A 27,361-nucleotide genomic window follows, 5' to 3' on the forward strand; every position below is an offset into this window, starting at 1 on the left:
ATAACCTTCTTTGCTCATAAAAGTAGTAAAAGTACAATGCTTGGTGTATTTAGTGATTAGGAGAGAGAAAATAACGATTGGCCCTTGCTGGAAACTAATGAAACCCTTTGGCTATTTTTAGCCCACATCACAAGTCAGCAGTAGAAGAAAAAAGTGTGGGTACATTTACCAGCCTAAACAGAAATTTCCTTCACCACAAAACCGCATTTTAACATTTCACCCAAAAATAGCTGTGTTGTGCTCTCCTTGGCACATACGTGGCGAGCTTTGAACACTGCCACCCCAGAGAAAGGCTGCATTTGATTTGACTTCAAATCAAGCACCAGAAATGACCTGCATTCAAGACGGCATTGTACTTTGTTCCTCCTTTCATTTTAAACATCACAAAGTTTTGCTCCATTAAACCCAGCCCTGCATGGGTATTTCATGTGATTGCCATGAAGTGAGGCAATACATTTCCAGCACGGCATTGTTTTCACTGATAAGGTACATGCAGAGCAAAGAATTCTCTTTTCAGTCAATACGGCTTTGGTTTCCTTTGCAAATGAACCAGCGCACTTAAATTACTGCAAAGGAAAGCAATAGCGCAGCTCTCTCTCTTGTCTCGTGTCAATTACAAAGAAACTCTTTGCAGTATCTCTTCGTGTCCATGAACCTACAGTCTAATGTAAAAGCCCTCCACAAGGTTCATCAAAAAGAAATTGTGCGCGGCAGAAACTGCATTTGTGAACTTGGCATAAAAAGAAAAATGAACCCACGTATAAAGCAGTGCTTTTACAAATCAGGAGAATGTAGTTTGAAAGTGAAATACAATTACAGTCTGTGCTCGCACATAAATGGGATTGAATATGTGGGGATGGGGATTTTTGCTATAAAATGTGCATGATATTTATTCCTCAAAAAGATTTCTGTTGAAAGGGAAAAAAAAAACTCTGAAACCAGCAGAACAGGTTTTGGCCCAGGCATTTACTTCAAGGATGCCCTGCCTCCCTTGGGACAATAATTACATCCACAAGTGAACCAGCCCCCATGGGTACATGAAAGGCCCTTGAGTGTGAACGTTCACTGCCTCGTCAGACTGCCTGGCATCCCTGCAAAAAGGGACAAATGGCCCAGTGGAACTAGCATTTCACCGAGAGGTGCGATTTCCTACAGCACCCCTTCCCAGGACAAACTGCATAGCTTCAAAGGGCGATCATAAAAGTCCTTTATGCAGGCTGAGCCAGGAGGAGACAATTTGGCTGTGGGGGCTTTCAGGACTGGCCACACAGTGACAAATCCAGCCCATTGACTTGGAAGAATTATTGTACATTAAGACATTTTTCCCAGCACCCTGAATAAGCAATAATTCGATATTATGCCAGTATTTCATGGGATTTTTAGACAAATAGAAAGAGACCAAAGCATATTTCTGGCACTTGGTGAGCGGGAATGGCAGGAAAAATGCATTTCAGGTTGAATCATAAATGGCACAGACATGAAAATTGATGAAAATATGCCAAATACTAGTGGGCATGTGTGTAGCTATTTTCAGAATTGTAAATGTTATGCTTTTCTTGAAAATGAAGAAAATGTGCCAAAGGACGATGCAACATCACACAGAGTTGGCGATCGGACTGCCCAATTCCTTGTGACATATGGAATCTGCACATCTGCTTTTCATGATCGTGATTAGTGTAAATCTGATGTTTTGCTTCATAATTCATTTTTGTCAAGAAAGAGGCTCTGTGAGACAAAGGAAATCATAAATGCCCACGCATAAAATGATCTCAATTCTCCAGAACTAATCAGTCTGGGGGAAGGAGGGAACACTGGGAGACTACCCTATTCCAGCAGAGGGGTAATCCCAGAGTACTTCGCCCAGATTGTAAAATTCTATGAAGTCACTCTGGCTTTATAAGCAGGAGACAGAGAGACACAGAGGACAAGCTACTGACACACCACTGAAATCCATTCAAGATCCAGGAAAGCAGAACCATCCCTCCATCCAGGCAGAACCACCAATACAGATCCAGGCATACCTAATAATACAGGGAGAAAGGAGGAAAGGCAGCTGATCCCATCTAGGAGAGCCCAGTGAACAGACCTTGCCCAGCTGACCCATCCAGCTGTCTGCAGTGACCAGACCTCACCTAGCTGACCCATCCAGCTGTCCACAGTGACTAGGGGAGCCCAGCCCAGATCCCTTGGTCCCGCTGTCCAGAGACCTTTCTTGCTGTCCAAACCCCCAGACTGAACCTTACCTTGTAAGAATCACATCACCCAGTCGCCAAAAACTGCATATACTGCTCTTTTGACCTTTGCATCCTATTCAAATCCCATTAAAATCCCAATCAAATCCTAAATCGCCAGTACCAGCTGTTCACCTTTTCCATAGAAGAATCTGTGTTATCCTATGTATTTTAGCATATTTCTTTTCATAAACCTTTCCGTTATCTGTGGAAGTCCCTAGTATCATTTGAAATAAATCAATTCATTTCCCTATTGAAAATGTATGTTCATTATTGTTGCCATTCGAAATCAACTATTTTGTCAAGTGTTTTTACTAACTATAGTCATTAAAACCTACTCACAACAGAAATAGTCTAGTACTACAAAAACGGATTTGCATGTGCGTTGTGCTGTTCTATAAATTCTGACTTGCAATCTCCCCATAGAAAAACCCAAACCATCATCCTATTAAGAGTAATCCCTTTCCCTCAGAATCCTACCTGTGTTTCTCACCCTAAAAAACAATTTCTGATTTTGACAGTTCAGCCCTTCTCTGTGGCTGCCTGTCATCATAAGCTCTGTGTAGAAAAGAATTGTCATTTTGCCACGTGTGTTTTCTTTAGCATTGTTTTCTTCCCAAATTCAATGTTCTTACCTGTGTTCAGCTTGCATTGGTGCCCTGTCCAGTAGTATGTAAGCTTCCTTATCACTTAAGTGCTGCCACACACATTTCTGTCGTAGCTACCCCCCTGCAACTTTAAACTGATATCCAAGTAACAAGTAAAATCTGAGTATGCCATTTTGCTCCTAAATAAGTTTTTCTTTTTCGTTTCTGGCCTCCCATCTTGGAGTCGTGGGCTAGACTCAATGTTCGATTTTTCCCTATTCATACTGACACCTTGCCACTACTTTCCATACACAAAGAATTTCGTTAGCAGGTGTTTGGGGAAGTGCTGCAGGGGGAGTGCATAACCTGTGTGCTATCTGTTATATTTAAGAAAAGAGATTTTGCTTCTGTTTTCAATTAAAGGTTTATGTAGATCATGTTAGGAGTTTGAAGTAACTGTATTGTAGGATTGTTGCAATTATATTGCCACAACAGTGGTGGCTGCTGCAGTGGTGGCCGCTGCAGTGGTGGCTGCTGCAGTGGTGGCTGCTGCAGTGGTGGCTGCTGCAGTGGTGGCCGCTGCAGTGGTGGCCGCTGCAGTGCTGGCCGCTGCAGTGGTGGCTGCTGCAGTGGTGGCCGCTGCAGTGGTGGCTGCTGCAGTGGTGGCCGCTGCAGTGGTGGCTGCTGCCCTATTATTTGACTTTGCTCTGATTTTTCATTGCACCATAAAAATGTATAAATATTATATTGTTGCACACCGGCCTGGTTCATAGTCCATTGCGACACAGGGTATTTGTTAAGGTCATCTTTTTGACGGGTTGAGGGGCTTCTCAAACCAAGAACCCAGGGTTCAAATAAAAATAAAAAGCATTTTTACTGTGCGTCACCTTCATTGTCAGTGGAAGAAGTCCCTGGCTGGAGTCTGCCGTGTTATAAAACCGTTACAAAAGTGCAAAGGCCAAACAGGAAATTAATCCTTTGTCCGTCTCTGGTAAAATGACTGTGTCACCTGGAGGTAGAAAGAAGGCACTACATTGCCCCTGGGTACAGGAATTATGCAATGAAACTATATAGTCTTACATGAAAGCATTTCCATTAAAACTAATTAGAAAATGTTTCTGGGTGTACAAAGTAGCAATAATATATACTTCACTATTCTAATAAATATATTTGCTAGAACTTGACGTTCAAGGCCCCTGAGTGGGATTTCATTCCTGGTGAATAATTTATCATCTGCAGTCCAGTGCCAAAGTCTCGGGAGGATAGCTCAGGGGCAGCGTGCTCGCCTTGTAAGCAAGAGGACACGGAGCAACACAGGTTCCATCCCCGGGTCTGCACTTAGAAACCTCTGGGTATTAAGCGCGCTATAAATATAATCACAGCCATTTGCAGGCTCGGTTCTAATCTTGCCCAGTCTTAAACAAACAATAACCATATTGGATAATATTTTCCACAGGGCTCTGAAGTTCCTTCATGGCTCAGCGGGAGAGATGATAGATAAGGATTGTGTGGTGTGGGTCATTGGAAATGTGTTGGGGGCCGGGGCAATGGAGGTAGGAGCCTGGGTATTAAGGTGGTGGGGTCTCGCACATCAGAGGCAATGGGACGTGATCCCCTTCCATAAGGTGGGATCTGCATTCCGAGCTCCCTGATAAGCTGGGAGGCTAGATCAGGTGACTTCCTGTGCGCTAATAGAAATTAATGTTCACATTTCAGGAAGGCTCTCTGAGATTAGAATTGACCACTGACTGCATGAAACATAATGAATAAACGCTACATGACTTGACTTGTGATTTCAGGCTTCTCAGAGGTGGGCGGAGGCATCACGCGTGGAGACAGGATTAAGGCCACGCAGACATCGGCAGGAAATGCTGGAACGGATTCCGCAGGGACCCGGAAGAAAGGTAAATCAGACTCAATCAGGAGTCAGCAAGTGAGTGGATCCATAACCTTATTATTCACCTTGTGAAATAAATCGACGTGTCCTTCATCCTAAAGGATCCAACTAGATATGTTTACCGAGCCATCCTACAGGATGTTGGTGTATGGAGAAGGATTATCCCAAAGTCATGGACCAAGCAGCAAAAGTATCTGGCCAATCCCTTTGGCACCCTAGAGCTGGAGATCAGCTGGAGATCAGCCAATCAGGCAGTATTCACTAACGTAAGCCCCCTACCCTGTCCGCCCCCAGCAGCTCCCCACACAGCCCCTAGAACCAGCGAATCTTGGTGCTAAAGTCTTTTTGCTATTATAAAAAAGAAAAGGAAAAACGTACCTGGAGTTTCTGTGGTCCTGCTAACATCTTTTGTGTTGAGGATGTCATGGTCATTGTAATGTCGTGACTTGGGCAAAATGCTCTCCCTCATCGTTAGGTGTGGGGAGGTCCACGTTTGGGCCTGGACCAGGAGAAGTGACGTTGGGCTAGGTAGGCGGTGGAGGGTTAGGAAGACGGGTCATTCAATGTGTAACGGCGTGCAATAAGACATGTCTTGTTGCACCAGCCATTGTACGTTTCTTTATTGACTGCAGGCTTCCCCGCTCGAGTGGTCCTCGGAATGGGTGAGGCCAGACTCAACACGGGCTACAAGCGGGTCCAGGACAGGACTCACGCCTCAGCAAAGGAAGTGCTCCTGGGGGCATCCGCGGAGCTGCGAGCCACACGCCCGCGTGGCTCCAACGAACAGGCTGCCGCGCCCGCAATTGCACGACACAGGAGGGTTCTGTCGGGCACCTGCTATGCGCATCGGTGCACCTCCCATCACACACGGCCCACATCAAGGCCGCTACAAGATACGGAAGGGAAGCAACTGCTCCCACAAGCCACTGAGGGCACGCAGTGTGAGCGGCCACCACAGGGCACACACGCCTTCACACGGCCAAGAGAGATAAACGAAATAATAAAAACATATAAGGACTACTAAGCCCCCTTACCCACTCCAGCAAAAGTGGGGGAAAAAGCTAAGCACCCTGCAGATAAGAGGTGAAAGCACACACGGACCCTGCTACCCTCGAAGAAGCACGAGGGGCAGCAACGGGTAGACAAGAGGGCAGGAAGAGCCCCCCAGCCATATAAGTGGAGTAACGCTCCCAGAGCACCATATCACCTACATCATGTCAGGAGATGACGTTGCCTCCATGTCATGCGGCAGCGCCTCTGGACCCATCCTCCCCTCAGTCAGAGGATTTCAAATACTGCACCTACCACGCGCATTTGACCTGCGTGACACCAGCATCTTGGGGCCATGATGGACAATATGGCTAAGAGATTTCAAATTCTACGTAGGAGCCATAGGACTCAACAACGGCGAGAGGCTAAAGAATACCTTGTCCATAGCGGTCGGACTAGCGGTCAGGGACATCACAGATGAACTACTCAACCTCGAAACGCCATCATTCCAGGACCTACACACAAAACTGTCAGGATACTTTGCACCCCATACCGACGTTGACTATGAAAGACACATCTTACACACGACACGCCAACACAAAGGGTAATCCTTCGACAACTTTGTCATGAAACTAAGAATAAACTTGAAACACTGTGAATTCCATCAATACTCTATCGAGAAGGCTCTGAGATCCCAGGTCATTGCTGGATGCGACTCTCAGGCGTTCCGTAAGAAACTCTTGCAGAAGCAGAAGTCACTGGAGGAGATCCTAGCCTTCCGTGCTGTCTGCAAAAATTTGCCGCTACATCCAGCCAGCAGGCGATCACTCAGAGAGTGACGGAAGACAACACTGGCGGTCCACACAAGGCCGGGCCAGACAGTGAATCCAGAAGACAGAGGTGGGACGAGCGTGAATACAGCAGATCCGACGCACGAGAAGAACACACACTGTCTGAAGGTTCCAGACACAGTGGCTGCACACGATACAATCCGTACAATTGAGATGCGATCACCCTTCAGTAGTAACTCGCCCTCCTCGGGTGATGACCAACGCAAAATGGGATACATGTGGGCTCTGAATAACAACACAGCAAAATAACATAGCCCAGGCCTTGTGCTCCAAGTCAATGACACCCCCCTGGAATTCCTTATCGACACAGGGTGACAGTCAACATCATAAGTGAAGAGGCCTACAAGTCACTCTCACGGCCCCCGAACCTCAAGAGACCCATCGTCGACATCTATCCATACGGATCGACCTCATCACTGGCATGCAAGGGAGTCATCACTGCCATGTGCACCCACAAGTCCCACACCATGGAAATCCCACTACATGTACTCAAGACCGAAGTGAATAGCGGATGCATTCCCAGCTTTAAAACAGCAGAGGAAATGGGCCTTGTACACATCCTATACCAACTGATGGCACACAAATACTTTCCGAGGACATTGAAACAGAGTTCCCAAACCTATTCTAGGTACAGGGAAAGCTTAAAAACTGGACAATTCAACTACATATGAACCCAAATATCAAGCCAGTCACCCAACACTACAGGGGCATACCCGTCAATATACAACGGCAAGTTGAAGAAGAGATTGGCAAACTATTGAAGCGAAAGGTCATCGAGCCGGCGATGGGGCCCACTCCCTGGGTGTAACACATAGTATCCGTGCCAAGAAGTCCCTGGACGGCTCCATCAGGCTATGCGTGGACACGAGGAGAGCCAATAAAGCTATTGAGCGGGAAATGCACCAAGCACCCAGGATTACTGATATGAGCCACCTGCTACATGGCGCCAAATGTTTCTCTAAGTTGGACCTTACAAAAGTATATCACCTTGAGAATGCTTCTGAATCACGATACATTAAGACCTTCGTTACCCACATGGGTCTTTTTCAATACAAGTGGCTCAGTTTTGGCATCTTGTCCGTGGCAGAAATTTTCCAAGACGAAATCCACAAGTCATTCGCCATGTCCCCAACTGCCTCAACTATTCAGACGATGTCCTTGTGTTCGGCAAGACGAAGGAAGAAAATGACGCAGCTCTGCACCGTGTATGCGCGGCACTCGAAGCAGCAGGTTTGACTCTCAATAAAAGCAAATGCAAATTCCGCAAGGGTTCGCTCAGGTTCTTCGTACACACATTTTCGGAGAAAGGGATGTGCCTGCCCCGGACAAGGTGGCGGCACTGAACACAGCTCAGCCATCTCAGAATGTCTTGGAACTCAGTTTGTTCCTAGGACTCGCAAGCTACTGCACAAGGTACCTCCAGGATTATGCAATGATCAGCAACCCCTCCAACTACTCACGTGGAAGGATCAACCCTATGAGTGGTTGGTGGAATGCCATCAAGCTTTTGAGACCATCCGTGATAGTATCTCCAAATCTGAGGACATGGCGTGCTTCAACGCGGAAAAGAAAACTGAATTAATAGTTGACACCATTCTAGTTGATCTGGGGGCCATATTAATGCAGCGAGACACCACAGACTCAAACAACACATTCATAGTGGCGTATGCAAGCACGGGCCTTACATTCACGGAACAAGCGTACTCCCAGACAGAAAAGGAAAGCATGGCACCGGTCTGGGCCTGCAAATATTTCCATCTCTTCCTATATGGTAAGGCATACACTGTCATTACAGACCACCAGGCTCTCCAGACAATCTCCAGAAACCCAAAAGCAAGAATGTCACTGAGAAAAGCATGGTAGGGTTTAAGACTACAGGACTACATATTCGACATCATACAGCATCCGGGCTAGGAGAACACCCCAGGCCGACTACCTCTCGAGGCACCCCACAGGACCAGCACAAGTGGGCCCCTCTATCGCGGACACGTACATCAACTACGTGATTCATCACCTACATCCCCTAACTGTAGACTGGACTACTCTCGTGAATGAATCATAGTGAGAGCCCACCCTCACGATCGTGGCCCACTGCTTCAAAGCAGGAAAGAAAAAATACTTAAAGAGTCAGGCCAAAGGCGAGCAGGAATTGGTGAGAGATGACATAAGATGTCTGGAGCTAGTCAAAGACGAACTGACAGTTGTGGCCTACCACATCATCATGAAGGACTGGAAAGTGGTAATACCAGAAGCACCAAGAGAAAGGAAGGTCATGATGGCGCACGAAGGCCACCGGGGGGTGGTTTACACAAAACGCTTCCTACGACAGAAAGTATGGTTCCCCAAACTAGACGCCATAGTAGAAGATGTCATAGGCCAATGCACCATCTGCTCTCAAGTGGCTCAGACCCCTTATCCTAACCCATTGCAGATGTCCCCGTTCCCAGAAGGTGTCTGGGAAGAACTAACTGTTGACGTCTTCGGACCACTACGAAATGGAGCATACATACTCGTACTAATCGATGAGCATTCACGTTTTGCAGACGCCCAGCTGATAAAATCCACAGCGGCCAGATGCGTCATTCCCGCACTAGATTGCATGCTATCACATACAGGATACCCAAGATTATAAAGTCAGACAATGACCCCCCCTTTTACCATCCACGACCTTGAAAACTTTGCATGCTACAAGGGGTTCCGACACAGGAAAATAACACCACAATGGCTTCAAGCTAATGGCATTGTCGAGAGATTCATGGACAATGTCAAAAGAACAAACACTACAAATAGCCAATATTGTCAACAACCCATTTGAGCAAGCCTTATATCAACTCCTCCACGAGTATCGAACACTCCCCATGGCAGCATTGGAGTCTGCCGATCTGACCTCATGTTCCAAAGAACTGTGAGAACACGACTACCCGAAGGCAACAAACAATCACTCACAGGGCCATTGGAACAACAGGCCAGGACCCAGGATTAGGAAGAGAAAAGAAAGATGAAAGACCGAGCAGACTCCCGGCGAGGAGCAAAAGGTGCGACATAGAATTAGGAGACCACGTACTAGTGCTTCAGTCGAAAGTAAGAAAGGAAGATCCCACGTTTGCACCAGAACGACTGGTTGTAACCAGTACAAAGGGTACCATGATCGCTGCAAGTGGGGATTAGCAGCAGTCCATAATACGAAACTCCTCCCACTTCAAGAAACTCCTGGGCTCAATGCCCCCTGCCTGGGAACCCTCTTGCAGCAGTCAAAGTGACCTGTTCTCAGATGACTCGTATCAGGTAGACGGCGAGGAGTCAGAGGAAGAGGCCAGCAGCGGAGAGTCGGACAGTCTATCACCAATGAAGGCGCCCAGCTTACCAACGCGACATCAGCAAAATGCTGAATAAAGCCTCAGCGACTAATCAAAGAAATGGGGTAAACTGTAAGTTGAGCTGGCATGGTAAAAAGGGGAGAGTTGTCATGTCGTGACTTGGGCAAGATGCTCTCCCTCCTCGTTATGTGTGGGAAAGTCCACGTTTGGGCCTCGACCAGGGGAAATGACGTTGGGCTAGGGAGGGGGCGGGGGAACAGGGAGACGGGTCATTCAGTGTGTGCCGGCGTGCAATAAAGACGTTTCTTGTTGCACCGGCCGTTGTACGTCTCTTCATTGACCGCAGGCCTCCCCGCTCCAGTGGTCCTCGGAGTGGGTGAGGCCAGGCTCAACAGTCATCGACAGAGAAAATGAACTTCAAGACAATGAAGTGTGTTGTAGATATTTTTCGTAAGATTTGCTTTTCATTTTTTTAAATGAACATCCATGCCCAGGGTTAGCAGGTGCTAATGGTGTTACTACCCAGGGTAGTGGGCCGACCCTGCTGGTAATGGCCCCACCACTTAGCTTTGCTCAGGCCCTAAACATTATCGGCAGGATCAACCCACCGCCCAGGGTAATAATGTCTCAATAATACACCTTGTCTTGGGGACATCTAGGAGTAATTGCCTGCCTGATATGGGGTCCTTCCTTGATATATAGAGATGCTTTCTCACAGGAAACGCTGAGCAGGCCCATTGATGTATTTAAGAAAAGTAAGTGAATATAACTTTCTGCCAGAAATGAATAAAGCTCCTTGATGACTGGCAATGTAGCACTTTAACATGCTTGACCCGAAGGGTTTGAGCCTTGTGGAGTTATACAAGGTAATTCGTCCTCTGGGGACCAGAAAGTGTGCCACAGCAATGCAATCTACTGCTACCGCCCCCCCCCCCCGCAACCCCCGTCGCCCCAGGCCATGCACCAACACTCTTTGAAACCTTGCATGTTCCGCAATTTATGAGCCAGAACAAAATGCATTCTTTGATCCCACTTTTGACTTAGGGGTAATGATAACTTCATATCAAATTTAAGTCCCAGGCCGATGTATCTGAAAAAATATTGTTGGTGGGGGAAGGGTTGGTCACACTTTTCTGTTTTTTTCATCCACTCAAAATGTTGTAAACTCGTGGTTTGAGAGTCTTGTGGTTTGAGATGTTTCCTCTGCATCTCGGTGCCACCCCCACCAACCACAAATAAAGCTGAGCGTCAGCATCTTACAACCCACAATGTGTTCACCTGTCTGTTTTACAACTGGGGGCCCTGTGTGGCTCCACAGTCTCCTCCTTGTGGTGTCTGTACCTTCGAGGAGACACACGTGTGGCCGTGTCATGTGAGCGCCAGTGCACCCATGGAGCCCAGGCAAGAGGCAGCGCGTCCTGTGTGCTCTGTTGGCTGGGAGGGTGTTGGGAGGGTGTTGGGGGGGGGGGGCGAGGCACAACACCACATTGGCAATGAGGTCGCTCTGCTGAATGATCCCGTGGGTCCAGTGCGGCAGTGATTCTTGGCATCATGCCGCGGGGTCAGCGAACATAACGCGGACGGCTGCCATTTTGTGAACAGGTGGCGGAGAAGGTTGCTGCTCCCTCGTGGAATGCTCGTGCTCCTCCCACATAATTTTTGGAACCCTCACATTGCGAGGGGGCATTTTGCTCACCTATAAAGGGGAGACTGGTGCTTTCTGGACCTTCTCTCATCGGATGACAAGGTGAGGGGAAGGGAGACGCATAGTAAGAAAAAATAGGAAATGTTTTCTTTCTTCCTTTTTCAAATCATTCAGTGGACTGGGAAGAGCACAGGTTCTGGTCTGTTTTTGAACACTGCTTGGAGTGTGACTTGTCAGCACGCTTAATTCTTGTGTGGGGGATTCTTGAACTCTTTGGGATTCCAGTGTGAGATGTGGCCCCGGAGGCTACGAGGGGTGCTCGTACGCTCACCAACATGAATGACCAACAAGAGGATGGTGCAAATGGCGGAAATGCACAGCCAGGGCCAGCAGCCCAGTGGGAGACTGTGTTCCGCGCCAGCGGGGTGCACTAACACCGATGCCCGAATTATATTTTTCTGGGGCCCAAACGAACCTCGGGCCAAGGTGAAAACTATTGATTGACTGTTTGGACATGTATTTCAGGGCCACGGGTGAGACGGATGAGGAGAGCAAGGTGGTCATGTTATTGTACTCTGCAGGCCCGGCGGTTCATCAAATCTTGTCAGTCTCCGCAACCAGTCAATGACTCTTATGTGGAGGCTAAGTATGGCTGCGCAAACATTTTATTCCCCTTGCCAACACGGCTATGTGTGTGTCATTGTGTGCAGAGCAAAACAAAAAGACGATGAACCCCTGGACATGTTTTATGGCTGCCTCCGGCACATGGCAGTCTCGTGTGCTTGGGATAACAAACAGTCCATGATCAGGAACCAGCTTAAACAGGGCAATTCATCTGGGAAGCTCAGACGTCAGGTGCTGCATGAACCTGGCCTCACATTAGCCCGCATACTGGAGCTCGGTCGCTCTCATGAGGTGGCAGAAGTAAGGGCGTCAAAGATGGACGTGGATATTTGGCCAGGAAAGACAGAGGAGGTGTGTGATTGACTGAGGACAAGGGAGGAGAGGTGCACGTCGGCAGACAGGTGTCCCACAGGACAGAGGGGGCAGATCACCTGAGTTGTGCCTGAAATATTGGTACGATCTCCCTCATTCTGCGGAATGACCCGCACATGGGAAGGCGTGTTGAAGGTGCGGAGCAATGGACCACTACGCACACATGTGCAGGGCGCCAGTACCGGGTAGTACAGAGAGGACCGGTCCAGGGAGGATTCTTCCGACAATAACGCCTGCCCAATATAGCCTTGGTGGACCAGAGGGAAGAAAGGCTAGCTCAGGAAGTGGAAGAGGAGGACAATGAGGTAAACATCTTTGTCATTTCCAGTGTAAGCGCACTGAATGCCAACACCCAAAGACAACCAAAATGCCTGGTCCATGTAAATGAGTCGACAGTACCGGTGCTGGTAGACACGGATGCATCAGTAAGTGTGATGGCCACAGTGCACTATGACGCCATGACTGTGCCGTCCACGTTGCAAAAGCCAAAGGCATGTATCTTCACATTTGGGGTGAGCAGTCCATCCCATTGGCTGGAGCATTCGTAGCAAGGGTGGAGCATGGTGGCACCTCTGTCAAGACCTGTTTCTACGTGACTGTCGTAAGCGGAAACACCCTACTGAGCTGTGCATTAGCTGAGGCCTTGGGCATTGTCAGTTTCACCCATGGGGTGTATGTGAGGATGTACAAGGGGTTCTCCAGACGTATGTGTCATGATTCCTGCCCCTCATGTCCCCAGCCCTCCAAGATGTCAGGCTGGAGCCAGGCCACGATCACCTACATGGCCCTCGAGAGCCTCTCCATCCCTTCAAAGACCCACTTGGAGTCAGACTTGGTGCTTGTGGCACCAGACTCACTCACTCCCATAGGATAACATTGGGGATTGGACTTGTAGTGCATTGATGGGGACAAGAAGGATGCCCCCACATATTTTGGTTCCCAGAACTGCATGTGCAGTCTAGTCTTTTGGGTGTGGTTCAGCCCAGAGACACCTGGGATACCCAGAGACTATTTAAGCCACGCCCAGGCTGAGAAACATGCTTTGCGTTCTCTGCACCTGCAGCGTGACACTCACCGTGTTCGGATCGGTCTCCAGTAGGCCTGCATCTTTCTTCTGCGCTCAGCTCCTGCAAGAAGAAGAACACCGTTAGAAACAGCCTTACCTTGCGGCGCTTCTGCCCATCATTCATCGCTCCTTCTGTTCTGCGGGCATCTTCGGCGGTGTCATTCCCATCCCGGCACGCCGCTTCCTAAGGAAAAGGCAAAAGAACAGAAAAAAGGCATTTGTAAGCATTCTGCAAATCTTCCCTTATTTTTAAATACTGTACGAGCTTCAAACGCTTATCTGAATCCCAGCCGCTCTTGGGGAACTCTGTCTCCGGAACTTCTCATCCATCTGCAAGAGGGAAAAGACACTCCAGGTTAGCGAGGAAACATCTAGAGGCGCCGCATACTGCGCTTACTCACCGCATTTGTTCTTCATAACCGGCATCCACGTTTAAAGCGTCGCGGCACCTAAAAGACACAGAAAAATAACTCAGTTCAATACAAATACGAAAGGGGTGCATCGCGCATCGCGCTCTCACTCACCTTCAGCGCTACTCATCTCAGCAGCACGCCGCCATCCCCGGACGCCGGCCATCATCTAAGTAAGGAAAGGATTGAAGTTAGAGAACTGTTCAAAAGACTCATTATACTTACCTGTCGGACTCTTGCCAGTGAAGTAACTAGGCAGCAACGAGCCTGCATCAATCAACGCGCCCCTGCGCTGAAAGCAGGACGGAGAGCACACTATAAAAGAAAAAAAGGTGAGCTGTGGATCAAAGGGAAGGGTTGGACCCCAGGGAAGAAGGGGGTTCAAGCACACAGAGACAATAGGGAGTTATACTCTACCAATCCTGTGTTTCAGGCCCAGTCTCCAGTCGAATCGCCTCCAGGGAAGGGTTGAGGTCGTAAGAGGTCAGAACAGGCTGAGTGACGTCCCCGTGGATACCAGGTGAGCGTTACAGTATGATCGGCTGTTCGAAGGAATTGCCTGGATGGCTGGCGAGCCAGTGAGGCTACACATCAACGAGTTCATTCAAGCAATATGCCTCAAGCACTGCAGAGACCTGTTCCACCTCTGAGAACTTATGGACAAAGAGCTGGACAGTTTGGTGTTTTTGGACATCATAGAGAAGGTCGATGGAACCAAGCCTTGGGTGTCACCCATAGTCACCGCTCGCAAGGCAAAGCAACCTGACTCAGTCAGAATATGTGTGGACATGAGGCTACCGAACAAGGCGATCAAGCGTGAGAGAAACCTCACACCCACGATCAATGACATAATTGCCGAGTTACAAGGCACCAAGTTCTTCTCGAATCTGTACTTGAGGGCAGGGTACCACCAGGTCGTGTTGCACCCTGACTCAAGGTACATCACAATCTTCACTACTCATCGAGGGTTGTACCGGTATAAGCGTCTGAGCTTTGGTGTGTCCTCAGTGGCTGAAGTTTTTCAGAACATCATCTGAGGGGCCATGGCAGATATTGATGGTGTTCTGAATATCAGCATCAACATCCTGGTATTCAACAGAACAGAGGTTGAACACATAGCACACCTGGTGAAGGCCATAGAGCAGTAGTCTTCAATCTTTTTTAGCCTGGGCCCACCCCGGAGCAACATTTAGGCAGGCCCCGCCCCCACAAAAATGCCAAATGGACTGTATGTACAAATGGCTATGAACTATTGCGCCCCGTCACTGCACCCTACTTCCAGTATAGCCCCATGGGCTCCCCAACCTGCTCTTAAACATCCCGCTCCAGGGTGATCTGTCCATATGTGTGAGGAGGCACAGGAGCTCCCCCTTGCACATACAGACATGCAGTGCCCAGTCAGCATTTCCAATGAGCTATGCAAGGCTGGCGACGTAAAACGCCCCCAGTCTTGCATAGCTCAATGAGTGTGGCTGGGGAATTGAACTGAACTGTCAAGGGAAGCATTGTTTCCCTTTGACAGTTCAGCCAGCCCAGGAGCACATCCTGAGCTGGAAAGAGCAGCTGAGGGAGTGCTCAGTGTTTCAGTGGGCTGGCTCCTTGGCTCCTCCATAATGCGTGAGGGGGCCACTGGGTGGACGCTGACTCGCCTATTATGGTTGAGTTGCCAGGCTCGGACTGACCTATAGGGCAATAGCGCAATGCCTGTACCAAAAATGCAAAATGCTAGTGGGGGCCAGTCAAAATGGGCCACGCTTTTGGCCAATGTGGGCCAGTTTGATGAGTTACTTCACTATGCAGTTAGTAGTTATGATCATTGTTGCTGAATAAATATTCTTTAAATATCACAATTTGCTTAGATTTTGACACAAAAAACCCTTGGGGACTATTCAAAAAGTATGTGACTAAAGGAATGAATATCCATTTGCAACTGCAGGCCCCTTTTTTATTGGTGCCTGAGATAGTTTTATGCTCCAGTCCGACCATGTGAGCGGCCCCTGCCCATGTCCTCCAACCTTAAAAAAATTCATAAAAAGAAAACATTTTCTTTTTTTTCTTTACATTTGATGCTGGGCTCTCGCAACCCTAACCCCACGGATGCTACGTGGCGGTGGGGCCCACTAGAGCAGGCTGCATTTGAGGATGTGAAGGGGGCACTCACAGCAGAGGACACCATGGGCTTTTTTGACCCCTCTCTTCCATCAGTGGAGGCAGTGGACATCAGCCCTTTCGGTCTTGGCACAGTCCTCACCCAAAAGGATGCCCAAGGGGAGATCACGCCCATTGCCTATGCGAGTAGAACCCTGTCAGACACTGAGCAACGTTATTCCCAGATAGAGCGGGAAGCTCTGTCAGTGCTATGGAGATGTCGGCATTTTCGGCTCTATGTGCTGGGCCAGCCAGTGACTGTTGTGACAGACCAAAAGCCACTGCTGCCGATCATGGCTGGATCCTCCTCGAAGCCCCCGGCATGCATCGAGAGGTGGATGCTGGCACTCCTCGAATACGGTGTGTCATTGGTGTATCGCCCTGGAACCAACAATGCGGCTGACTACCTGTCAAGACATCCGCGGTATGGGTTGATGAAGGAGAGGACATCAGTGTGGACAAGACTGACAAGCATTTGCAGTTGCTCATTGAGTCTGCGACCCCAAACTCCATGCCCCTCCAGGAGTTGGAGAGGGCGGCGAAGGTGGATGAGTGCTTCCAGGTCCTCAAGGAGGCACTTCAAAAGGGCTAATGTAGGATTGTGGTGGAAACCCTTGAGAGAAGAACCCAAGAGGCGCGGACAACATTAGAACATCTATGTAGAGTGAGGGATGAACTAACGTTCGTGGAGTCGGGGCTTCTTCTCCGCGGGGACCACATTGTGGTTCCCGGCAGGCAAGATTCAGCAAGTCATTGAGCTGGCACACCAGGGACACCAAGGCATGGCCAAGGCAAAAGCCAGGCTGTGGATGAAGGGGTGGTTACCCGATATCGAAAAGCAGGTGGAGGACTTTGTCTTGACCTGTGTGTGGTGTGAAGCAGCCTCCCCATCACAGTGGGAGCCCCTATTTGAAGCCATGTCCAAGGAACACGGCCCTGGGAAATCATACATGCCGACTATGGGTCCACTGGCAAAGATGTTCACTTCCTTGTGTTGATGGACGAGGGGTCACGGTACTCCGAGGTCAAGTTTGTCGAGTCAGTGTTGATTTGAGAAGGTGGCTGTGGCTCTCAAGAAGATCTTCGCCCCTCGAGCTGACGCAGACCCTGTGCTCGGACAATGGACTGCCATTCCAAGGGGACAGTTTTGCACAGCTCATGGAGGAATATGGGATCCGTCACCAGAAGATCACACCAGTCTGTTTGCTTGCGAACGGCAAGGCAGAGCTATTTATCATCATCATCAAATACGTTTATTCGGAGTAAAAATATCCATAAACTACATTACAAAAAAGAAGAAGAAAATATACACAATCAATACAAAAGGTGGCACCAATTTCATCAATAAAACAAAGAAAACCGGTTAAAAACAGGGTTAAAAAGGTGGACATCTTTTTTTAAATTTTTTTTAAAATTATTATTCGTATATAATTGCATTAACAATTTTTACAAAAAGGTGATGTTGGTCAACTAACAAGAGCCACACGAAGAGCGACAGAGGAAGACAGAAAAGTGCAGCAGTCCCACAGTTGAGAACCAAACCGCCTGGTTTCCTCCTCTTCTCTGTTAGAGTGTAGATTCCAAGTCGGGGGCCTCGTCGTCTGTCAGCGTCAGGACTTTAGAGGCAATTGATTCTAATGCACATTCCAAAGTTTTCACGGTCGCTATCGTCCATTTAGTTTTCTCCATCAGCCTATTCCACCATGTTGTATCTGCATCTTCTAGTGTTCTAGAAAGATCTGTAGATAGGGTAGTCAGGTATGTGGCTCTTGTTTTACTTAACTCTGGGCAATATAAAAGGTGGACATATTATCAAGCAAATTGCATTAAAAAAGCCGGATCCACTAGGCTAGCGATTTATGAGGACCCAAAGTCTTCAGAATGGCTCATGGACAGAGCCAATGACTACAGCGGGCATTGTACCAATTCCTGAGGGAGTACAGAGCTACCCCTCATGCATCGACCGGATTGGCACTGGCAGAGGATATGTTTCAGCTATACCTGAGGGGCCTGATAGCTGATGCCGGCGTGCAGGAGCCAGCAGTCATCGATGATGCCCACGTGGAACGGGAAAGAAGGACAAGGACAGAGGGGGAGAACGTGAGAAGAGGACTCTGACAGCATCAGCTAAGCCCCGGCGATGAGGTGTTGGTTAGAAACCGCCCCCCTCAGGGCAAGCTCTCCCTGACTTATGAACCCAAACCCCCTGGACGTTGTTGCAGTCTATGGCTCAATGGTGATGGCGTCAGATGGAACCGTGACTGTCACCCGGAACGACAGTTTCTTTAAGACAGTGGGGGAAACCAGCTGAGCAGAAAGGACTGTGAATGCCAGGCTGTAGGTGACCCTGAGGAGGGACTGCAACGAGGTACCCGATGAGGGTGATAGCTCTGGCCACCTGCCAAGTTCCCTGGGTTGAGGCGACGCAGATGAGGAGAGACCGAGCCAGGAAGGAGGCAGGAGGTATCCACAGAGAGTCGGAAGGGGGAAGCCTGGCCACCTCCATGACTGTATATTGGACCCCTGAACTAGCACAGCCTGTCCACTGGACCGAGTGTGCACATGGGTGCGAGTTGAATAAAGAAATAGAGCGGGGGTAAGGTTTTGCAGTGAAATGTTATTACGGTTACATGTTTACACCTTTTCAGGCCTCCTGTTGTGTTTGTTGTTATGAAAAAAGAGGAGTGTGGTGTCTGTACCTTTGAGGTGACACACGCTGCGTAGTGACGTAACTCTGCCGCGTGTGAGTTAATAAATGGGGCCGTGTCAAGTGAGCGCCAGTGGAGCCAGTGGAGTTCAGACAAGAGGCAGCGTCCTGTGTGCTCTGTTGGCTGTGGGGATTCACGGGCTGCCGGATGCACCACGGCTCAACACAACACTCCTCAGACATCAGAACATGCATCCCCACTTGCCATTGGCGCCAACGCCTGCTCTTTCCTCGCTGCGAGTTCTGCTCATTACCAGTGTCAGGACGACAGGCGTGGGGTCGCTGGGAACCTTGGGCTTCTCATGCTCTGTTCAGATGGTTTGGTACCCTGACCTTCCCACAGGGTGGTTGCAGAGTTGCAGTCCATGATCTCGTCGCAGTGACCTCTTCAGGGCCTGCGCTTGCCTGCCAGGCACTTCTGTACTTGAGGTTAACTGTCTGGGAGCCATTCAGTGGAAAGGCTTTTCTATAGGCGCACAATGACCTGGAAACTACATTCCCGTGGCAGGAGGTTGGGCTGGTCCCTGCTGCCCAACAGTGGCCTCTTACCCTGCCATGTGATTGGTTTTCAGCAGGAGGGATAGTTAGTACCAGGCAGCAGCCGGAGTTTAATTCGCTGTGTGTGTTTTGAATGAAGGAGAGGCCTGGGGGAGGGAGGGGCTTCTCTGAATCCCAGAGACTTGCAGCAGAGTGTCCACTGCGAGCTGAAGCCGTGTAATGAGGGAGTCCCGGGTCAGGACCTCCCATTTGGTGTAAGCCCTCCCCCCCATACAAAGACACAGAATGCAGTGTATCGCGTCCGGGCTCCACGCTGCTCTGCCTGAGCACGCGTGACAAGCCCCTTTTATTGTGTAGCCACACGCTGATGAGTTACATCACTCTGACGCGTGCGCAACTTAAAGGGTGCACCCCACTCCTCCTTTTTCATAACGAACAAAATATCAGTTTAACAAGTAACCACCAACCACTCAAAGATGTGGCAAATGTTACCCTCTTGGATGGGTCAATAAGGAGGATGCGCACACGGAGTGGAAACAAACAACTCTTTATTCAACCGATGTCAAACAGGAACTGACGCTCTCGCACCTTACCCAGAACTCCCCTTTCTTCCTCCCGCTCCCCGCTGCAATAACTCCGCCTTCCCAACGGCGGGGGGCCGCACTCATTAACCCTTGAGTGCCTGACAACACCACCCCCGAACAAATAGGTCCAAACATCAGAGTCAACAATCTTCAGCTAATCTCACCGGCTTCTTGACGACTCTCCGAGGTCTCTCGTCGAGGGTACCCGGCCCGGATGATTCCAGAGTTCCTTCTTCCTGACTCGTTCTTCCCGGGTCTCTTCCCGGAGGGATCCACAAGTCATCCCGCGAATCTCGTGGCTCTGGAGAGACCGACCGCTGGGGCGGTTCCACTCCCTCCCGTCTGCTGTAGTGTCTGAATTGTTGACAGTTCCTGGTGACAGCTCTGTTCTGGTCCTCGGCTGTCACCATCGTGCCTTTTACTGCGGTTACCCTCATGGGGCTCGGGGCAAACCGCGGATCTGTCTTCCTGGGTGTTGGTTGCTGAACGAGCACTTCATCCCCTATGTGAAAATCCGGTATCACCGCGTGGCGGCGGGAATCGGTGTCCCATCTTGCTTTCTCTTTTTTGCCTCTGCGTCCCTTTGGAGTACATCCATGTTGGGCGGCTCCTCATATGAGGAGTTGTGAGGTATGCGGGTTCTCACATTGTAACGGAGCATTAATTCCGCGTGCGTCTTGTTTGTGGCTTCATGGGGGGTGTTTCTATAGTCCCGTAGGAGTCGGCACAACGCCTGGTGAGGGTCGACTGCCTCTACTCTGGCTCTTTGTCTCGTCTTCTTGATTGACGCCATGCAGCGTTCGGCCATGCCGTTCGCTTGCGGGTGGCGAGGAGTCACCTTCATGTGTTCAAACCCCAAGTGTTCCGCTAGTGTCCTGAACTCGTACCCGCAGAACGGTGGCCCATTGTCGGATTTGACTGTTTTAGGGATCCCCCACTCGCTGAACACTTCCTCTATCGCTGCCGCTACTTGCGGGAATGCGGTGGTGGTGACTGTCTTGACGATGGGGAATCTTGAGTGCTCGTCTATGAAGAGCAGGAGGTAATCACTAGCTTCCGTCGGCCCATAGAAGTCCATTGCCAAGCGCTCCCACGTACGTTCTGGAATCTGTGTGTGTTGCAGTGGGGGTGGATGCTCCGGAGGGGCTGTGCACTGGCATGCATGACAGTTCCTTACCCATTCTTCTACTGCCGCGTCTAAAAATGGGAACTAGACGTGGCACCGCAGCTGCTTCTTTGTGTTGTCGGCTCCTCTGTGTCCCTCATGGTCTATGTTGACGACCTCGTTCCTTAGCGTGGCAGGGATGACAATTTTGCACCCTCTGAGGAGGATGTTGTTGTCTTTGACGGCTAGTTCCCTATGTATCCTGGCCAACCTCTCGATCTCTTGTTTGCACACCCCCGGGTGTGCCAGCATTGCTCTACGATACTCGTTCCACTTGTTGGTCGACGTGAGGCTGATGGAGAGGGCCGTGGTAGGGTCAGCGGCAGAGGCGGCGGCAACCCTCTCAAGGGACAGCGCAGGGGGTGGTGAGTTGGATGATATGTACTGTACATAGGCGACATCTCCCTTCCGGGTCAGTGGCGCCCCGACGGGATGTCGTGATAGTCAGCGGGGTTTAGGTCACCCCCAGGGCGGTGTACAATATCATAGTTGTATTCCTGCAGGCGGATGCCCCACCTCTCAATCCTGGGGGGCATTTTGGTGTGTGGGTTCCCAAATAGGGACAGCAGGGCCTGGTGGTCCGTGATAAACGTAAACTTTTTCCCAATGATGAAGTTATGGAAATGCTCACAGGCCCAGACAGCGGCCAAACTCTCCTTCTCCGCCTGGGAGTAGGCGAGCTCCGGGGTGGACAGCGCCCTACTCGCATAGGCGATCACGTGTCTTGGGTGGACATCTTCGCCGCTGGTCTGGGCCAGGATGGCGCCAAGGCCCACCGGGCTCGCATCCACGACAATTTCAGTGTGCCACGGCGGGTTTAAGTATGCGAGGCGGTGCGCCTCCGTAAGGGCTCGCTTGATGTCTGAGAACGCTTGACGACAGGCAGGGGTCCACTCGAAGATTGACTCCTTTTGTAGAAGTTTCCTCAGCGGGTCGGTGAGGGAGGCATAGTGGGGTATGTACCTCGCACAGTACCCCGCCATGCCGAGGAATGAGCGGACCTCGGCTACCTGTTGCGGCTCACCCAGGTTGGTAATCGTGTCGACCTTGTCAGGGTCCGGGAGCATCCCTTCGCGGGAGAAGATGTGTCCGAAAAATTTCAACTTTGACTTGCTAAACCGACACTTGGTGATGTTGAGAGTGAGGCCCGCTTCCTGAAGTGCCGCGCACGTGGCAAGCAGGGCCTTGTCATGGGACTCCTTCGTCGATCCAAAAACGAGGATATCGTTGCTGTAGTTTAGCGTGCCCTTAATGGGTCTGATCACCTGCCGTATGGCCTCCTGAAAAATCTCCGCAGCGGATGAGATCCCGAAGTTTAGCCGCCGGTATCTGTAGAGTCCATCATGGGTGGTGAACGTTGTGATGGGCCTGGACTCCGGGTGTAACTCCAACTGATGGTATCCTTGAATGAGGTCGAGCTTGGAGAACATCTGTGCGTTGTTTAGTTGGACGATCATGTCCTCGATGCACGGTCCCGGATGTCTCTCACGCTGAATAGCAGTGTTTGCCACCCTCATATCCACGCACAGCCGGATCTTGCCCCCTTCCTTGGGCACGACCACAAGGGGGGATACACATGGCGTCGGCCCCGTGGCAGGTTCGATGATACCATCGGACAGTAATTGTTGGAGTGCCTCCGACACTGCTGTTTGTAGGTGAAATCCAACTCTCCGAGGGTGTTGTGGTACTGGCGTCACCGAGGGGTCAATGTGAAGCCGGATGGGAGGGGCCTTGAGCTTGCCCAGCCCTTTGTATAGGTTAGGAAAGTCTCTTGCAATGTCAGCGGTGCCGACTGAGTCTCTCAGATTTGGGCTGTTCGAGGTCGCCGCGATGATGTCTCCCGATTTCACGTGTATTTCAATTAGCCCCAAGCGAGACGCCGTGTGGTAGCTGAGTAGGCATCGACTTCTGGCGAGTGACCGGATGATGTGAATCGTCGTGTCAATCTGCCGGCCGTTCAAGAGGAGACGTTGCGTGAAACATCCCACTGTCTGTAGTGGGGTTGCAGCACCCCACTGGAAGATCCTCGAGCGAGAGAGTTCGAGTGCAGGTGGGTTCGGTATCCTGGCGTAGGCTTGCTCACCCATAATGTTAACGGTTGCGCCTGAGTCAATCATGAATTGGAACTGGTAATTACCCATTTTGACAGGGATTTTGGGGGCCTCTCTGGCCTCTTCAGTGTCAAGTATGAGATTGACAAATTCGTCCTGGTCATATGTATCATAAGGCAAATCATATGCCCCTTCCTGTTCATCGTGGTAGGCAGTCTTGTATCTGAAATCCAACGGTGGGTGGTCATATTCATCGGTGAGAAGCCTGGGTTGGTCTGCCTGGTCAGGCTGCAATGAGTATCCCTGTGGTTGGTACTCATCAATGGCTCTGATGTATCGCCTTTGTCCCAGCCCTTGTTGGTTGTATCTGGGTTGGTTGTATTGTGGAGGCGGTGGGCGGAACGGTGTCCTGGTCTGTGTTGGAGGCCTCATCGGCGGAAATGGTATGCCTTCTCGGCATACAGAGTGAAAATGACCCTCTCTTCCACAGTTCGTGCACCGTTGGGATAACGCTGGGCACGACCCTGCATGGGGAAATGACATCCCACAACGATAGCATTGCCTATGTTGGCGGGGAACTTGCGTGAGTTGCGTTCTGTATGGATGTGAGCCTCTGTCCCCTGGGCGAGATGGCTGCATGGCCGCGACAAGCTCGGCTGTCTCTTGTTTGGGGTTGCCTGGATTGCCCATGGATGTGGCTTGGGCGTTGACCCTTTCATGTATGCGGGCGAGTTCGCTCACCTCTTGGATGGTGAGAGGTTTCTTCAAGAGCTGTTTCTTGAGGGCAGTTTTATGGCTTCCTCTAGCGAAAATGCGTCAAATTGGCAGTTTGCGCCTTTCACCTGTAGGCGGGTTATGAACTCATCTACAGTCTCTTGTGGCATTTGGGTGCACTTATTGAACAGGTAGCGTTCATAATCACGATTGACTTCTATTATGAGGAGTTTATCCAGCTCCGTGATCATGTTTTTGAATGTGTTCTGTTCTGCTGCGGGGATCGTCTTCACTACAGTTTTTATCTCCCCCCCTACCAGGTTGAGAAAAATATCCCTGATGTTGGGAGAGTCACCATCACCAGACCCCCTTACATAATGTTGGAAATCCTCCATCCAGTCAGTCCATCTCGGTCCCTTCGTGGATTGTGGGGTCATGGTGAAAGGCGGGGGTAGCCGTAGTTGAATTGGCTGCGTCGCGCGGACTTGTTGACGTGAGTTGGGCCTGGACCCAGAAGTGGAACTCCTTCTGCTCATGATGGCTGGTGGTGGTAGCTCGTGGGGGCGTGGGTGGGATCACCAACAGGCGGATGCGGGAAACGCCAGGCGGGCTGTCAGGGCCCACTGCGCACTTCCTTGTGCTTCTGCTTTCGCTGGGGCAGGCGGCCCTCTCCCGGTGGAGCGGAGGGAGAACGGGTGGTGGCGCGTGAATGCGCGTGATAGCGGCGTGCAACCGTCGCCAAGACAGGAGGAGGTCCGGATGTGGGTGGACGTGCGTGCGGCGGATAGCCGGTAGGACTGTCGGGCGCGAGTGTGGCAGATTGCCAAGGAAGCAGTTCGGAGGCACCGAGGTGGCGGATTGCCAAGGAGGAGGAGGACTCCGTCGTGCGCACGGGATGGCCTCGTCGCCAGTGTTACCCTCTTGGACGGGTCAATAAGGAGGACGCGCACACGGAGTGGAAACAAACAACTCTTTATTCAACCGATGTCAAACAGGAACTGACGCTCTCGCGCCTTACCCAGAACTCCTCTTTCTTCCTCCCGCTCCCCGCTGCAATAACTCCACCTTCCCAACGGCGGGGGCCGCACTCATTAACCCTTGAGTGCCTGGCAACAGCAAACATCTACAAAACATTCCATCATCGCTGGCACGTATCACCTACTCAATGCTCGTCTTTAATTGAGCATTGGTTTCTTTTTTGCGCGTCATTTGTACGCATCAATGAGAAAAGGCTTACTGGTCGCCACCTGGTGGTGAGCAAATCCAAGAGAACCAAGAGAAATGGTTCGGCTAATGTTCACCGGCTCTCCTTTTTCAGGGCGGCCCTGCCCGCATCACCCGAGGTGCACCCTCCTCCGGGCGCACAATGAAAAGGCCATCAACGTATAAAGTAGTGTGCTGCCCGATAAGAGGCGTTTCCATTCACATCAGTAACTACTCATTCATTATGGAGCATTGGAGGAGGGGCGGTGGGGTCTTGTGGTTGAAGCCGGAGACCCAGATTCTGGGTCTATTGTGTTATCTATCAGTACCAAGACTGTATGCAGGTGTGCAGGAAGGAACAGACGTGTATTGTTGACTAATGTCCCAATGTCGTGTCCTCTGCCCCTCCCCCCACCCATTACCACACCCCGGTGTGTTTGGCCTAGCTGCAGGGGGACACCACATGCACTGTTGCATGTACAGTTGCTCATATATGGGTTCCTCCTGCGTCTGCTCTGTGAGGGGAGCCCCTTCTCCTTCGAGACAGGCCCGTCTTAATGCCTCCCCTCCTTGGGGAAACCCTCAAACGTGTGAATAGTCATAAGGTAATCTGGGGCAGAGTCACATGTTGTGTTCTCACCAATAACCAATGCATGACGTATCTGCCACTTCGCGTGACTAATATCCTATACCTTTCTGTCCTTCTCTGCAGCCTTTCTCTCCTGGTGGACTGTCCTGGCAGCGCACACTGCCCACATCCTGCTGGGGACCTGCCTCCTGCTAGTGGTGGCCACCGTAGGCCTGGGAGCTCGATGTAAGTGGCACATGCCTGCTTTACCAAACACATCTCATGTCTATTGGGTAGAAATCTATGACCGTCTGTGATTGGTGGCTCTGCATCAGCCAATCACTGCTCCAGCCTAACTCCAATCGATGACTGTAACCATCAGGCAACATGCTAGCAGGGTCTGGCTGAATGCTGTCCTGTCCTGGTGGCCATCTATGTATGCTATTAGAACATTGATGATGTGCGTGAAGCCAATCACCTTTCTCTCTCGATATACTGAAAGTAATAATCCAAGCCTGCATTCCAAGTGACCAGAGCGCTCCACACACACATCTGCATTCCCCTACCTATGCAAACAATATCTCGCCCCTACCCACCCTACAACTCTCCCCTCCCTGTGGCCCTCCGCTTACTCTGCTGCCACACCACCTGCATTCCCCTCACTCTCGATATGCTGAAAGTAATAACCCAAGCCTGCATTCCAAGTGAGCAGAGCGCGCCACACAACCACCTGCATTCCCCTACCTATGCACTCAATGCCAGGCCTCTAACCATGCCACTGCCATCATTTCTCACAACCCTCGACTCCCTGTGGCCGTCTGCTTACTCTGCTGCCACACCGCCTGCATTTCCCTCCCTCTCGATATGCTGAAAGTAATGATCCAAGCCTGCATTCCAAGTGAGCAGAGCCCACCACACACCCGCCTGCATTCCACTACCAATACACTAAATGCCTAGCCTATAACACCCCACAACCCTCATCTGCCACAACCCTCGTCTCCCTGTGGCCCTCTGCTTACTCTGCTGGCACACTGCCTGCATTTCCCTCCCTCTCGATATGCTGAAAGTAATGATCCAAGCCTGTATTCCAAGTGAGCAGAGCACGCGACACACCCACCTGCATTCCCCTACCTATGCCCTCAATGCCTGGCCTCTAACCACCCCACTGCCATCATCTCCCACAACCCTCTCCTCCCTGTGGCCCTCTGCTTACTCTGCTGGCACACTGCCTGCATTTCCCTCCCTCCCGATATGCTGAAAGTAATGATCCAAGCCTGTATTCCAAGTGAGCAGAGCGCGCCACACACCCACCTGCATTCCCCTACCTATGCCCTCAATGCCTTGCCTCTAACCACCCCACTGCCATCATCTCCCACAACCCTTGCCTCCCTTTGGCCCTCTGCTTACTCTGCTGCACACCGCCTGCATTTCCCTCCCTCTCGAGATGCTGAAAGTAATGATCCAAGCCTGCATTCCAAGTGAGCAGAGCATGCCACACTCCCACCTGCATTCCCCTACCTACGCACTCAATGCCTAGCCTCTAACCATCCCACCGCCATCATCTCCCACAACCCTCGACTCTCTGTGGCCCTCTGCTTACTCTGCTGGCACACCACCTGCATTTCCCTCCCTCTCGATATGCTGAAAGTAATGATCCAAGCCTGCATTCGAAGTGAGCAGAGCCCCCCACACACCCACCTGCATTCCCCTACCCACTGAATGCCTGGCCTCTA

The 27,361-nt window shown here is 50.6% G+C and overlaps 1 protein-coding gene across 2 annotated transcripts in view; it reads left to right on the top strand.

The window, feature by feature from the left end:
• LOC138511187 (B-cell differentiation antigen CD72-like) overlaps positions 1-27,361 on the top strand; it is a 154,066-nt gene that overhangs the window by 29,227 nt on the left and 97,478 nt on the right. The window contains exons 3-4 of one of the 2 annotated variants that reach the window (XM_069626698.1): positions 4,618-4,722; positions 25,773-25,874. In XM_069626698.1, the coding sequence (XP_069482799.1) occupies positions 4,618-4,722; positions 25,773-25,874 (207 nt within the window). The remainder of the gene's footprint in view (positions 1-4,617; positions 4,723-25,772; positions 25,875-27,361) is intronic. The other variant, XM_069626699.1, reaches the window with a different exon arrangement.

Source organism: Ambystoma mexicanum, chromosome 6p, assembly GCF_040938575.1.
Source record: "Ambystoma mexicanum isolate Mex_15411 chromosome 6p, UKY_AmexF1_1, whole genome shotgun sequence".
NCBI classification, from domain to species: Eukaryota; Metazoa; Chordata; class Amphibia; order Caudata; family Ambystomatidae; genus Ambystoma; species Ambystoma mexicanum.